We start from the raw sequence: 15,225 nt of genomic DNA, 5'->3' as shown, positions 1-15,225 counted from the left end.
CTCTTGTCCACATCTGGGGTCGCTTTTCCCCTTCCCGAGTCCACCTTGGGCACGTTCGTTACTACTGCATTGGGAGTCTTCAAACACCATCTGCTTCTATGAAGGTCCCTCTATGCTCTTGATTCTTTTTTTATTACTTTTTGACTTTTGTCAATGTTTACTTATTTTTGAGAGAGAAACAACATGAGCAGGGGAGGGGCAGAGAGGGAGACACAGAATCCGAAGCAGGCTCCAGGCTCCGAGCTGTCAGCACAGAGCCCGACATGGGGCTCGAACCCCCGAGCCGTGAGATCACGACCTGAGCCGAAGTTGGACGCTGAACTGACTGAGCCCCACCAGGCGCCCCTGTGCTCTTGAATCTTGAAAAGGAAAGGTGTGGGGTTGTTAGGATGTGTCTCATCCACGATGTGTCCTACCTCCCTTGTCTTCCTAAAGGTTTCCCGGGACAGCCAGGGGCCAAGGGCGACAGAGGCTTACCCGGCAGAGATGGCCTGGAAGGACTGCCTGTAAGTAAAGCCGTCTGGTTGGAGTACTTAGTAGAAGTAGCTGCCGAGCCAGCTAACAAAGGTGTATGCTGCTGCATTTGTGAGCATGGTTTCTGCAGTGTTATTGGGGTGCTGGCCCAGTGTGGCTGTCTAGAACAGTCTAGAACAGTCTAGAATCACTCTACATGTCCACCCGAGGGTGAGCAGGACTGTTCAGGCCAGAATCCACATCTCAACCGCCTCTCTCCTCACCTGGCCAGAATTCAGTTGCCATGTCCCTGTGTCCAGGGGCAGCGGCTGCTGTGTGTCACCTCCCCACAGGGTCTCTGGGGACTCTCGAGACCCGGGGTACCGCAGGGGCCCCTCCAAGCAGCCGCGCTCCTGAGGTCGGCCGCCGACCTTCTGCGTGAGCATTGCCCGTCACAGCAGTAACTTAAAAACGCGCCGTAAGTTCAGCATGGGCAGTTTCCATGGAGAGACGAGCACTGGCCTGTTTCCTTCGAGGAGTTTGGAACATTTTCATTCTTCGTCTCCCAGAGGTGTTGTTTGGAAAATTCCTGTCACCTGTATCTACAGTGGGGGTGCTTTCCTGCATCTGAAAATGAGATGCCTCTCTCACATCGATGTGCAATCTTTCAGTTAAATGAAAATCAGCTCCTAAACTTTTCTCATTTGTTTAAAAAGAAGCCATTGAAGGGAGCGGTCATCATCTCAGACACTGAAGGGCACTTTTGGTGCACATGGTCCACTCTGTCTCTAAAGCGTTTAAACCTGAAGGCCTCGTTCTCGTATTTTCTTTGTTCCTCTAAGCTTTGCAAGCATTAATGAGTTTCTCCACTTCCTTTCATGACTTTTTTTCCATTTTTCCTCTCTTTCTTCTTCTGTCAAAGTCAAATCTTCAGCGTTATCCTTCTTTGAGGTAGCTCTTTAACTTTGCAATCTTTAAGGATGTCGCCGGCAGCTTTTATGATAGCAGGTCAGGACAGAAGTGGGCGTTGACATAGCCGTGAAGCAGCTGGGATTGAGCGATGCGTTTTCTCCTTTTGAAGTTAGATCTTGGGATTCTGCTTCCAGAACGTCCCTGGTGCCTGGGGAGCTGAGTTAGAAGTCGCAACTGTTTAAAATATTTCTAAGTAAATTAGAAGTTCCCATAACTGGGAAGCCATGGCTCTGGTGGGGATCAAAGACAGAAGAGCTTTGAAGAAGCAGAAGAGGATGCTTTTAACCTCTGGACACGGTCCTTATCTACTTGGCCTTCCTGGAACCTTCCTGCCTTGACTCTGCCTGAAACCCCATGCAGACACCAGCCCCCCAGCCCCCAATCTAACAAAAACGGGACAAGAGGAAGAAGGGAGAAGGACAGTTGAGGACAAGTCCTCACGAAGAAGAAAATAAAGAGAATGTACGACGGAACTTCTAATCCCCACGCCTTCCCCATTGGGAACTCCGAGCTCCTTTCTTTCTGCAGATGCCAGAGGTTTCTAAAAATTGTTTTATGGGTAAACAGTTTAATCGAGAAGGTAGTAATTTTCCTTTGATTTGAAGCCGTCCCGTGACTCCATGGCTTACCTGGCTCACAGATGGGGTCCTCTTATTTCAAATGTGTCTGGGGGCTGGTGGAGGTGCCCAGGAACCTGCAGAGCATCCCGGCAAGCAGGTGATAATGACAAGAGATGAAATGCTCTGGCTTCCTATTTGATTTAGGTAGCATTTCTGTGACATGTCCTTTTGCAAGCCGAGTGTTTGATTTGGGGACCGAGGGACAGGCTGGCTCCTGATGGGGACCTGAGCGGCTTTCGCGGTCATCGGGACGGTCTCTTGAAAGGGGTTGTGCTCTTTAGAAGCAGCCTGTGTAGCCGCTGGATCTTCTCTAATTTACGGAGCCAACGCCAAGTTTTCAAGGCAGTGTTTGATTCCTTGTCACTTCTCTCAAGAGATGTGGATCCAAAGACCTTTGAATCGCCTAGGATTGAGATGTTCCGGGGCAGGGAAACCACATGAGGTGTCCTCAGATCAAAATGTCACCTTTCAAAAAAGAATCAAGATTTCTTCCTTGAAGGATAGCTGGCGAGGTCACCATTATGAAGATAAAGAATTATATTTCCTCGCCCTGTGCTTACAGAAAACTGTATTCCTAGGCTGTGAATCTTCACCGTAAAGGAACACTGATCTTTCCAGGTTGAGAAAAATCTACACCGGTGGTGATTTCTTACACTGGTGTTCATTTTTTACTGGTGAATATCGCTAGGTCATCTCCCCCTTCCTCCAATCCCCCCCTAGCTGCAGACATTCAGGACACGAAGTTAGCCTTACGCCTGCCCTCCATGCCCTGAAAGACGTATGGGAGAGAAAGGTGTGCAGACGCGCGTTCTTAACAAAGCAGAGCAGTTTCTGTAATGAGGACCGAGCTCTGTACCATGGAAACACAGGACACTCATCCGGAAGGGCTCCACAGAGGAGTCTCGGTGTAGCTGGGACTTAAGGATCCACAGGAGCTAATGTCCCCTGGGGGGAAAGTGCTCCAAAATACCACAACCCCTTTTAACTAAATAATGAGTTTTCCACACCCCCCTGCCAAAGTGCTCTGCGTGTTTGTCCCTCACCTGCTATGTGCTTTCAGTCTCTGCCCTGCGCAGTTGGGTGAAGAGTCGGGAGTGACGTGCCGAGGGCCGTGACCCATGGTGGGCGCACGATCGATGGTACCCGCTTTAAAACCTAGAGATTGCAGGAATTTAGGTCCCGGCCCCTTCCTTTCTTTCTGTGTGCGTGTGATTTGCGTACATCCAAGAGCCATTTCTGAGGGAGTGGTGAGAAGGAATTCAAGTGAAATGAATTGTCCCCAGAGTCTAAATTCCACCAACTCGGGCAGGGAGGCTGAAGGGCTTTCTTTCTCAGGCCTGAGGGAACAAACACTTGAGATGATGATTTGAAACCTTGTGAGCCCCGGTTCTCAGAGCGGCCAGAGGAAAGACCATCTGTGGGTGTGGGCGTTCCTTGATTTAACTTTCCAGGAACTGGGGAATGTGCTAGGCTGTGTCTCTTGGGAAAGTCCCTTCTGTTCTGCTGACTGCTCACAATGACAGTGATGGAACTGGCCCGTGCTCACACCCAGACTTTGCTCTCCTTGTTGTCTGTCCTGTCTGCACCCAGAAGCCCTCCTCCAGTTCCTGGGCCTAGGACGCCCCACACTCAGCAGCTTCCGACAGTCGCTAGAATGTTCGTGTGAACGTCAACAGTTGTAAGCACAGGCAGGTTATCTGGGGCCTGCCCTACAACGTGGGCACCACTCCCCCCTCCCCTGCCGTAACCTAGTCTCTGTGCGGGATACTTAGTACAGAGTTTTTGCCAGGTGTTTTCAAGAGGAGCACAAGAAGCGAGGTCAGATCAGGGCTTTGTCACAGAGCTGTTGGCTGCTGCGGAATGAAGGAGCTGAAATAGGTGACCATTTTTCAGGGAGGTGGCTTCTTGATATCACTGTGGACTGAACCCTGCTCGTGCTGGGTCACTCTGTGGACAGACGCCTTTGCTTTGTGCTTGCAGGGACCGCAAGGTGTGCCAGGGCTGATGGGCCAGCCTGGAGCCAAGGGAGAGCCTGGCGAGATTTACTTCGACGCACGGCTCAAAGGAGACAAAGGGGACCCAGGCTTCCCAGGCCAGCCCGGGATGCCGGGCAGAGCAGGCACTCCGGGGAGAGACGGCCACCCGGGTCTGCCCGGCCCCAAAGGCTCCCCGGTATGTTCATCTCCAGCCTTGGGAAACGCACGTTAGAAGCAGGTCTGCAGAGAACACAGGAATGAGTTATTTGAATCGCGTCTACGTATTTTTATTTGGATGGGTCGTTATTACCCATGAACTAATTCAGCGGCTCATGCAGAAACTGACGGGTGTGAACGTCGGTGTTGATGCTGTTGGCTGGGGCGGAGGGGTGACCATGCATAGGCGTCTCCTGACGTGTTTCGGGCCACCAGAGAGACATCTGTGTGTCGGATTCCGGGTGTCAGGTGGGAGGTGGCATTTCAAGTTAGCGGGGTGCGAGACATCCTTGAAAGGTCAGTTCCAGATACAAATACTTCAGTCTTTGAAATGTATCCTTGCGTGGGGCGGGAGGGCGAGTGCCCAGCCTGGACAAGAAAGCCAGGGTCATTTATTAACTGCCAGATGACCCTTGTCGGAGGGTGGGAGTAAATAAATAGCAGGAGCCAGCTAACCCCTGGTACTTATTTACCAAAGACGGTGGAAAATGTGACATGAACGTGTATCGGGATGTCTGCTGATAGCGTGTCTTTTTCTCTCTGCCGGTCAGGGTTCAGTAGGGTTGAAAGGAGAACGTGGCCCCCCCGGAGGAGTTGGATTCCCTGGCAGTCGTGGCGACATCGGCCCTCCTGGGCCTCCAGGGTTTGGCCCCATCGGCCCCGTTGGTGACAAAGGACAAGTGGGTTTTCCAGGGAACCCTGGACCCCCAGGCCAGCCAGGTGAGGCCCGAGGTCGCACAGAGCATGGGGCTCGGGATTCGGGTGTCGGTTCTTCCAGGAGGTGGATGTAGCCCGGGCCCTTCCGTCACGTGGCCGTACCGTCACGTAGAAGATGGGCCAGGCTGGGTGACGTGCAGAATCTGGCTGTAAGGAATTTGACTTCGCGGGTGATTTTTCCTACAATAAGTACATGGTGCCTTCCAGTTGAAGTTGGCCTTTTGTGTGGACGTGATGTCAACGTGAGCCTGCTTCCCTACGTATTTTCCGTGTGAGCGCTGCGCTGAGCGGAGAGAGTGTGGTAGACGGACAGGCGTGACCCTGCCCTCCTGGAGCTCGGTGTCCGGGGTTTGGCAGCATGCACGGAGTGAGGCCGACGTGAGGGTTTCCCATGGGCGTTCTCTCCCCATCCTCACGCCCCACGTGTTCCCAGGGAGAAGGGGTGGCTCAGGACTTGCACACCCCGGCCTCCCGGGAGTGCCTAGTAGAACGTGATTGAGCGTAGAGGCGGCACACTCCCGTCATTCCCTAGAAAATCCTGGACTAAGAAGAGGAGAGGCCAGGGACGGCTTGGGCACAGGGGAGAGAAGGAGGAGGGTGTGACTAAGAAACATCATGAAAGTTGTAAAGATGAACAAAAGGACTTCAGATGGTTCAAATTGTGTGACTAGTCAACCTTGAACAACGTAGTTACTGGATAGTCGAATGGACCAAAACAAGAACTAGGCAGGAGAAATTTCACAATGGGCGCCCCCTCCCCAGGACCCCTGTGGACGCCTGAAACCCCACGTATGCTGTGTTTCTCCTGTACACACAGACGTGTGGCCCAGTTTCACCTGTAACCCAGGCCCAGTAAGAGATCACCAATGGTACCTCATAGTGAAATAGAACAGTTAGAAACATACAGCGTTCTAAACATTGTGTGAATGTGTTTCTTCCTCAATGTACCTCCTTGTCCTGTACTCAACCCCTCATCTTGTGATGACGGGACAGGACAAAATGCCCGTGGCGAGGGGTGAGTGATGCAGGCGTGTGCGCAGACCTTCTGTGCTGCGTCATCTGGTCCCGGGCCCCGGTTGACTGCAGGCAGCTGAGACACACAAAGTGAAGCCACTGACACGGGCGGGTGACCGTGTGGCCCTCGCACTCACCAATCTGCCGATTCTGTCACAAGCCATATATCCGGCCGAAGTTCTCTCAGTTCCTATCCCATCGGGAGCTATTACTTCCTGAAGTCATAGCGTTAAGATGCACAAGGTCTCCAGCATGGAAATGTCAGCCTGTCTTTGCTGGAAGTGCAAGTGGCCTAACGTGTATCTTACCGTCATTCTCGTGTGGTGGTGGGGTACCTAGCAGCGGGCTACGGTTCCCTTGATAGTTGTTCTTTGTGTAGCAAGCATCCCAGAAATGTTTCTTTTGTGACTCCTTTGGGGGCAGAGAGATCTTGACCTGGGAAGACCCCCCCAATCATGGTAAAGGGACATCTGATCCGTTTCCCCGTAGCCATAGCCCCTGACTCCGCGGTCAGCATCTCAAGTGCTCTTTGAGCTTGCGGGGTCTGGAAACTTGCAGAGTTGTAAAAGGGAATCAGACTCTTCGTGGCCAGAAACTAGCATCAGAGAAACCATCTGGGGCAGCCACAGACGCGTCCCGGCAGTGAGGGAAGGAAGGTTCCTGAAGGAGGTGTTGATGGCGCTGTTGGTCAGCTGTCCACATTCTGCAGGGTTCCATCCAGACCCGGTCAGCTTTGGGGTTGAAACCCAGACTTCTTTGATCTGCCAGAGCCCTGTTTACTCTGGTGACATTAAAGGCTTATTCCCAGGGTGGGACTGATGGCAGATATGTGTTGGAGTCAGTCGGCTGGCATTTCCCAGAGCCTTTAGCTAAAGAATGTGGTGGCTGTGCCTGGGAGGCCCTGTATGTCTTAAATTCCGATAGGGCGTGTGAGGAGTCCATGCGGTGTCCTTGGAGGTGACCCCGTGGTGCTTTCCGAGCAGCTGAGCCCTGACCCCCAGTGGATCTCTGAGGCACCAGTGCCTGTACCATTCACACAGCTCACAGCTGCCTGGCTGCAGTGTTCCAGATCATGCCGGATCGCCCAGTTAGCATGTCCTGGAGGTCGTTTACCACTAGACGAGCAGAACTGAGGTCGGCTTCAAAGCAGCTTAGAATTGGTTTTGTCTGATAAATTGAACAGTGAAGTGTTTTGGCTTTGAGTCAGGCTAATTAACAAATTACCCATGGTCATCTCACCTCGTTTTCTAGTTTTGTGACCCTTACTTTGGACTCTTAGAGAATTCATGTGTCAGGTATCTAGGTTCTTCTGGATGTAAATTTTGGGGAAAACAGGAAGAGCTTGCTGTGAAAGATTCTAGAAAAGTAGAGAGAGGAAGTGGAGGGATCCACATGGGGCTTCTCTGTAGGTACAAAGTGTGCTCAGGACAGGATGCGGGCTCTCACTGTCCTCACTCAGGACGGGATGTAGACTGTCACTGTCCTTGCTCAGGACGGGATGCGAGCTCTCGCTGTCCTTGCTCAGGACGGGATGCGGGCTGTCACTGTCCTCGCTCAGGATGGGATGCGGGCTCTCACTGTCCTTGCTCGAGACAGGATGCAGGCTGTCACCCAGAGTCCTCACTCAAGACAGGATGGTGGCTCTCACTCAGTGTCTGTGCTCTTTCCTCAGGTCCCAAGGGTGAAGCTGGACAAGTTGTACCCCTACCTGGTCCCCCCGGAGCACAAGGGCTTCCGGGGTCCCCGGGTTTCCAAGGACCCCAAGGTACATTTAGTGTCCTAGTTTGTCTGGAGATACAGTTGGGACATTGACACGTTTTTCTCACCCTGATGGTTGGTTTTGCTCACAACAGGTGACCGAGGTTTTCCTGGAACGCCAGGAAGGCCAGGCCTCCCGGGAGAGAAGGGTGCTGTTGGCCAGCCCGGAATCGGATTTCCAGGGCCTCCTGGCCCCAAAGGTAAACCTGGAGGACAAGCCCCACCCGGAGTGGGCCCATAGCTCTACTCATGGCCCACACAGGCCCAGCTGTCGGCACCGAGGGCTGTGGTCTTTCCGTTGGTTTGCACGTAAATTTTAGGAGAGAAAGAGGTGAGGGATACAAACACACTACTTGAGGTAGCGATGTGCCATTAAGGGAAGATTGTGAAAGTCTGGAGGGCGGTGAATCCACCCACCAGGGCACTGGGTGACGTGGTGCCTCCACACCGCGGGTGTTGGTCAGGAGGGGCTGGGACCTTAGGGGCCCAGCCGATGCCTGGGGAGCTGACAGAAGCTCTTTGGGGTGTTGGGGGCGCTCTCCTCATCAGTGCAAGAGGTACACAGAGCAACGGCACTGTGCCGGGCTGGGATTGGGTCTCCGGGAAGGGTGCTGGGGAATGGGAGGAGGCCCCCACAGCACGGAGCCTGGATCCCCACGGGGCTGGCATTTCAGAAGCAGCATTTCTTTCTGAAATCTGTGAGGCGGTGAGAAGGACAAAGTCCTGGGTGTGTCAACCCTGCAGGCAGGCCCTGGTGGGGGCACCTGCCATCATACACCTTGGTGCGGACTGAGCAGGCGCTGTGAGCAGCGAGGGGCACCTCTTTCCCATTTGGGCCGGCATCCTGTCCCCTGTTTTACTGGCCATGTGTGCAGAACCTCATGGAAAGAGCTCTCCAGGCCCCCAGCTTCTTGTCCAGAGGCTCTGTGTGCATCACACCCACTGTCAGGGTTACAGGCCTTCACACTCGTCTGGGAGCTGCGTCACACACGCACACGCATGCACATGTGCACACACATACATGCGCACGCGTGCCCACATGTATATATGCACGCACACACTCATGCACACACGAACACACACTCTCTCATGTGCATGTACACACATGCATGCACACACGTGCCCACACGTACACACGCATATGCACACATGCACACACACCCACACGTATACACACACACTCGCATGTGCATGCACGTACACACACACAAACATACATGTACACACATACACACACACTGACATGTGCACACACATGAACACACACTCTCTCATGTGCACGTACACACATGCATGCGCACACGTGCCCATATGTATACACACGCATGCACACTCACATGTGCACATGCACACCCACCCACATGTATACACACACTCGCATGTGCATGCACGCACACACGCACATGTGCCCACACATATACACACGCACACAAACATGCACACATGCATGTGCACATGTATACACACACGCACACTCACATGTGCACATACATGCACATCCACCCACACGTATACACACTCACACGCACACATGCGCACACGTATACATGCACACACATGTACTCACATTTGCACACGCATGCACACACACACGCACACATACACAGTGCCCTGTGTCAGGCTTGAAGGCCAGAGGCTCTCAGCCACCCTCAAGGTCACACGGACAGTGCCTCGACCTTCTGCCTGTCCATGAACCCTGTTCCCAGTGAGCCCCATCTCACCATCGTGACAGGCAGAATGTAGTGGTAAGGTCTCCCAATCGGAGGCTCTCTGCCCACTTGCACGAAGTGGCTTGGAGATGCGGATGCCGGTGGGCAGTTAGGTGCACCGTGTGTCCAGCTCCCCGGTTACAACCGCCCCACAGCACCTGCTTCCACACACTTACAAATCCCCGAGCGTCGGGACCCTCCGCATCCTGCGGGATAGACTTTGTGCACAGTAGAGCCCCGGGATAGCCCTTAGCCCACCAGACCCTCTAGGGTTGGGACCCAGACAGCCTCCGATGCCCCACGCACCTCCGGTGGTGTGGCCTCCAGTGGCTTGAGAAGCAGTGGTCCCCAGCGGGGCTGCTCAAACTGGACCGTGTCCCGGAATCAGAAGTCCTGCGGAAACGCGCGTCTGCTCTGGGAGGTGTGGGTGGGCCTCTCCCGCAAGGCGGCCCCTACCTTGGCTGCGCTGGGGACAGCGAAGCCAGATGCCACCCTAGGCTGCTTGTGCCCTTGGGGGGTGGGGCAGGCGGAGAAACCGAGGTTAGCGAGGAAAGGAGGAGGGGAGGGTGGGGAAGAGGCGGCAGGCACGGACCTGCGGTCCACGGCGCCCAAGCCGCTCTGGCTGGTGCAGACTGGTGCCCCACCCCGTGGCTGGGGTGGCCTCAGGCTCCTCTTAGAAGCTCCCTGGAAGGGCTCCTCATTGGCCAGTCCAGCCAGTTCAGGGGCGTCTGAGCGAGTGTCAGGGCAGTGAAGAAAGTGGGGACCAGCATTATGACAGTAGTGAGTGTTGACTCTTCAAAACAGGTGTCGATGGCCTGCCTGGAGACGTGGGACCTCCCGGGAGCCCAGGCCGCCCAGGATTTAATGGCTTGCCTGGCAACCCGGGTGTGCCCGGCCAAAAGGTGGGTACTGAGCGTTCCCCGGATTGCTCTTTCCCCGTCCTTGCTGTTCATCAGACACATAAAATGTGGCGCGCGGAATAGAAAATAAGCACACTGTGTGTGGCGGTTGATGTTTGGGGGAGAACCGTACGTTTCGGCTCTGTGAGTGTGCTCTTGCCTGAGTGTGAACTGTATCTCAGCGTACAGTGCGGGTCTTATTGTGAGCGACAGGACAAAGCCGCATGAAGGCAACTGTCCTGAAAGGCGTGATGGCAACCCAGGAGGGTCTAGCTTTACTGATATTCTGGTCCAGTAATTCTTCATGGCGGGGGCTGCCCCGGACATCGTGGGCTCTTTAGCCACCTCCCCCTTGGCCGCTGCCCACAGATACTGAAGGAGCACCCCACATCCACCCCCAGTTGTGACAACCAGAACTGTCTCTCTGAACATTATCAGATGTCACCGGGGGAAACATGGCCCGGGTTGGGGACCCCTGGGCTCGAGGGACTTAAGGACTCTCCTGGCCTCAGACATCCCTCTGCCACTTGCTAATACTTGAAATTCTGCTCATTGAGCATAGCTGACCAATTTCACCTTGCCAACAAAAGAGCTGGCCTGGCCTGTTCCTTTTTTGTTAGGAGGGTGGGCAGAGGCCGTGGGGATTGGGTAGGGGTGCACAGGCAGGCAGAGGCCGTGGGGGACCGGGCGACGGAGGCAGCTGTGTCTCAGTGACCCCAGGGGAGCGCTCTCTTCAAACACACCTGATCTCACGGTGTCCCACTCCATCTGTGTGGCTGATGCGGCTTCCCCTCATAAACTGCACTAGATGCACTCGTGAAACACTAGTCCGTGGTGGTGCCATGCGGGTCGCTTCGCACACGTGAGGCTCATGAGTTAGTAAATGCAAATGGAATTGGGATAAGGATTTGGCTCATGATTTAAAGTATTGTGCTTTTTCAAAAGTCCCTTGGATTCACTTCCTCCTGTTTTGTGAATTTGCTGCTGGGATGCGTGGAAGAACCTCCAGTGGCCACTTCCTCTGGAGGTTGTGGCCACGGTGGACAACAGGGGGGCCCGGTGACGTAGTGTTCCTCGGGCGTTCAGAGTACTTCCTTCATCGTCAATCATCTGCATTTATCAAAGCCCTTAGATTCATGACATCCTTTCCGTGTTTAATTTGAGTTGAAAGCCTTCGCTGAGACAAAAATCTCAATAAATGGTGTCCTGGTCCCATCCTGGAACGTTGCCACCTCGTAGGAAGCTGTCTATTAGCTGCTCACAAAGCACATTGGCCATTTTGTCCATCACTTGGACTCCACTCCTCACAGACACAAAGCGAGCGGAGGGCCGGGGACCCGGGTGGGAATCCTCCCTCTGTGACCTGGAAGGCATTCAGCCGTGGGGAGCCTTGATTTTCTTCCTTCATAAAACAACAGTAATAAAAACAAACCACCTCCGATTTGTATTGAAATCGGAAGGGGGACGGGTGCGTGAAGGCTTCGTAGGCTGGAGGTTAGACAGCTTCTTACCAACCGTCTGCACTTATGCCGTTGGCCGGATGGAATCCCGGCCTCTCCTGCTGAACGGGCTTCTCTGTGTTTCGGGAATTTCCAGGGAGAGCCTGGCATCGGTCTGCCTGGACTCAAAGGGTTGCCTGGTCTTCCCGGCATCCCTGGCACACCTGGGGAGAAGGGAAACATCGGGGGACCGGGCGTTCCGGGAGAGCATGGTGTTATCGGCCCCCCAGGCCTCCAGGGAATCAGAGGTAACTTCTTCCAGACAAATGTGGACTGTGGTGGATGGAGGCTGGGCCTGTTGGTTTGGTGTCCACGGAGCACCTGTTAGGTTCTCTGCGTTTGTTGAAAGAATGATGAAAATCACAGACGGTTAGACCTTACGGTCCTGTGTTGTTGTGGCTGATTGTGGGGGTGGGTCGTATGGTCTGTGTGCCATTCATTTACAATTTCTTCCCATCCAGGTGACCCAGGACCACCTGGATTACAAGGTCCCAAGGGAGCCCCTGGAGTTCCCGGGATAGGCCCACCTGGAGCGATGGGCCCCCCTGGAGGACAGGGACCACCAGGGTCCTTAGGTGATTATCCCTTCCCCACATCCCGCTCCCCAAGGGGAAGGGGCCGGCTCGGGAGCCTGAGTGAAGTGGGGACTAGAGCCCCCTAGTGAATAAAGGGGGGAGGGGGATTCTGTTTTGGGGAGACTGGTCTGATTGCCCCCTTAACCAGAGTTTGTGGGTATCTTTCTTTTCCTCTCCCTGAGCTTGGTTTATGTGCCAGAGAGCACCCCCCCACCCAGCCCCACTTCGTGTGTATTCAGTGACATTTTCCTTTAATTCAGAATGACTGGTGTCTCCACCTTACCTTTCTGTGGGGGGTTGGTAGTTGTGGGTAACGTATACTAACTGGTCCTGGAGCCACCCTGGTCTTCAGTAACTAGTCCCAGAAGGGAGAGGGTGCTGGGGGCCCACGAGTGTAGCCAGGAACACAGCTGAAAAGCAGCTGGTTTTGGGTGTGGACACTGGGGAGGGCCCGGGGCGGGGGAGGGGGCTTGGCAGGAGGGAGGGCTCGGTCTGGGACAGTGCTCGTGTGGCTCCCCCGCGGCTCCCCTGTGGCTCCCCCATGGCTCCCCCGTGGCTCCCCCGTGGCTCCCCGTGGCTCCTGGCACGGCTGCCCGAGACGGTGGGAGTTTCCCAGCCCCCTAGGGTGGACCGCACACTCACGTGCCGCCTGCAGAAAGGGATGGCGGGACACAGAAGGGCGCACCGCGGAGCCCCCTGCTCACCGCTCCTGCTCTCCACCTGCTGTAGGCCCTCCTGGACTGAAGGGAGAGAAGGGCTTCCCCGGATTTCCAGGCCTCGACATGCCGGGCCCCAAAGGAGACAAAGGGTCCCCAGGGCTGCCCGGCCTGACAGGGCAGTCTGGGCTCCCCGGTCTTCCCGGACAGCAGGGCACGCCTGGCCTTCCTGGCATTCCAGGTAAGCGGCTTGTAAACGCCTGCCCCTGTCTGTCCCCGACTCCCTGCGTCTGCAGTCTGCATTCACAGCCCCTCGTCTGCCGCAGGTCCCAAGGGAGAGATGGGTGTCATGGGGACCCCGGGGCAGCCCGGCTCGCCAGGCCCGGCGGGAGTGCCAGGATTGCCCGGAGAAAAAGGTAGGGGCTGGTCACTCCAGAAGAGCCTGTCTTGTGTCTGTGTCTCTGTGTCTGTTGGGAACTCTGGAAGGGTTGAAGGTGCTATTTCGTACCAAGAGGCAGAGGAAAGAAGAGGGTGAAGCAAGGGTCGGGGAGACCCCTCTTCCAGTAGGAGCTCATGGTGCCTGTGCCCATGCCCGTGCCTGTGGGGGCAGGGGCTGTGCTCTGCCCCAATCAGAGAGAAGACTGGTTTCCAGATGCTCCTTCACCTGCACAGTTGAGGTGTTTGCTCTTTTTAGAGCCAGTGGGATCTCCCGTCATGCAAGGTCACTGGCACGGAGTCTGTAGAATCACATTAGCAACAGGGGCAAATATACAGGCCTTAATTTTTATTTCTTATCTGGTTATTTGAAATTGGCCCCAAAATATGTTTCTAAAGAAATGGACTTTGTGAGACATAAAAAGAGTCTTTTGTTTAGTAGAGTAAGAAAACTCCCCATTTTCTTATTTTGTATAGAATTGAGAGGCACTGTGAACAGGTGAGATAAAGCTTCTTAGGAAAGAGGGGAGATGTGAATTATTTAAATTAATAATAAGCAGAGTCACATGCATGTTTGAGTTATTCACAAATAATGAATTCTGAAAACTGGGCTTTACCGTTCATTTACCCAGGGCCCAGATCCTTCCAGTAGCTCAGACACTTGCCTGGCGATGCTGCCTTCCTTCTTCATCGGCGGCTCCGCCCGCCAGAAGGAGGGCCAGGCCTTGTCACCGCTGCGTCTCACCAGGCGCCTTCTCTTCCCTTTGCAGGGGACCACGGCTTCCCGGGCTCCTCGGGGCCCAGGGGAGACCCCGGCTTCAAGGGCGACAAAGGAGATGTGGGTCTCCCTGGCAAGCCTGGGTCCATGGATAAGGTGGACATGGGCAGCATGAAGGGTCAGAAGGGAGACCAAGGAGAAAAAGGTGAGCGGACGAAGCGAAGGCACGTCCACCTGTCTGTCCAGCTCTTCAGTGGTGCACCAGCAACGTCAGACCGGCCTGTGTTTCTGCGAGGTTGTCTTTTAGGAGGATGTGGTCATCATGATTCTTTTCTGTGACCTGCAGGACAAATTGGACCAACTGGTGATAAAGGATCCCGGGGAGACCCTGGAACCCCGGGAATGCCGGGAAAGGACGGCCAGGCAGGGCATCCCGGGCAGCCAGGTACGGAGTGAAGTTCAAGCCCAGTATGCGCCAAGAGCTCATGCTAAGGGAATGTCACCCAGCACTTTTCATAGGCATTAACCTGTTGGGCTTTTCCCTCTGTTCTCCTAGGACCTAAAGGTGACCCCGGCATCGGCGGGACCCCGGGGGCTCCAGGGCTCCCTGGACCCAAAGGATCGGTTGGTGGAATGGGCCTGCCAGGTACATTGGATTCACAAAAGGGGTCTTCTTTCTATAGAACAGAACATCCCGTCCCCGCACTGGCGGGGACAGGTCTGCAGGATGGCATGCGTCGCCCCGAGGGCATAGTCCAGGCATGTGCACTTTTTACCCAAGTGCACATCTTCAGTCCTTTATGGTCCCCTGCCTCGGGATCAATGGCACTTGGCTGACACTGTGACCATTACTAAAAAAAAAAAAAATAATAATAAATCACAGTTCAATCAAATAAAACATGGGCTGTCTACCATCACCTTTCGATCACCTCCAAGTGACTGGCCACCTGGCCACCATCTCCCTGGTGCGGTCTGGCTCCCCACTCGTCTAGGCCAGCCTCCAGTGCC

At 54.6% G+C, this 15,225-nt stretch overlaps 1 protein-coding gene across 1 annotated transcript in view; it reads left to right on the top strand.

Moving 5' to 3' along the window:
• Nucleotides 1-15,225, top strand: part of COL4A1 (collagen type IV alpha 1 chain) — a 155,062-nt gene that overhangs the window by 117,518 nt on the left and 22,319 nt on the right. Inside the window, exons 24-36 of the mRNA XM_047086289.1 lie at nucleotides 436-506; nucleotides 4,026-4,217; nucleotides 4,789-4,957; nucleotides 7,641-7,733; nucleotides 7,822-7,926; nucleotides 10,240-10,337; nucleotides 11,931-12,081; nucleotides 12,295-12,408; nucleotides 13,138-13,305; nucleotides 13,391-13,480; nucleotides 14,270-14,422; nucleotides 14,564-14,662; nucleotides 14,774-14,863. Coding sequence (XP_046942245.1) covers nucleotides 436-506; nucleotides 4,026-4,217; nucleotides 4,789-4,957; nucleotides 7,641-7,733; nucleotides 7,822-7,926; nucleotides 10,240-10,337; nucleotides 11,931-12,081; nucleotides 12,295-12,408; nucleotides 13,138-13,305; nucleotides 13,391-13,480; nucleotides 14,270-14,422; nucleotides 14,564-14,662; nucleotides 14,774-14,863 — 1,593 coding nt within the window. The remainder of the gene's footprint in view (nucleotides 1-435; nucleotides 507-4,025; nucleotides 4,218-4,788; nucleotides 4,958-7,640; nucleotides 7,734-7,821; nucleotides 7,927-10,239; nucleotides 10,338-11,930; nucleotides 12,082-12,294; nucleotides 12,409-13,137; nucleotides 13,306-13,390; nucleotides 13,481-14,269; nucleotides 14,423-14,563; nucleotides 14,663-14,773; nucleotides 14,864-15,225) is intronic.

This window comes from Lynx rufus, unplaced genomic scaffold (assembly GCF_022079265.1).
Source record: "Lynx rufus isolate CCGP_SWC_20201006 ecotype Redwood Valley unplaced genomic scaffold, mLynRuf1.p SCAF_1, whole genome shotgun sequence".
Classification (NCBI taxonomy): domain Eukaryota; kingdom Metazoa; phylum Chordata; class Mammalia; order Carnivora; family Felidae; genus Lynx; species Lynx rufus.
This window is presented reverse-complemented; position numbering and strand designations above follow the sequence as displayed.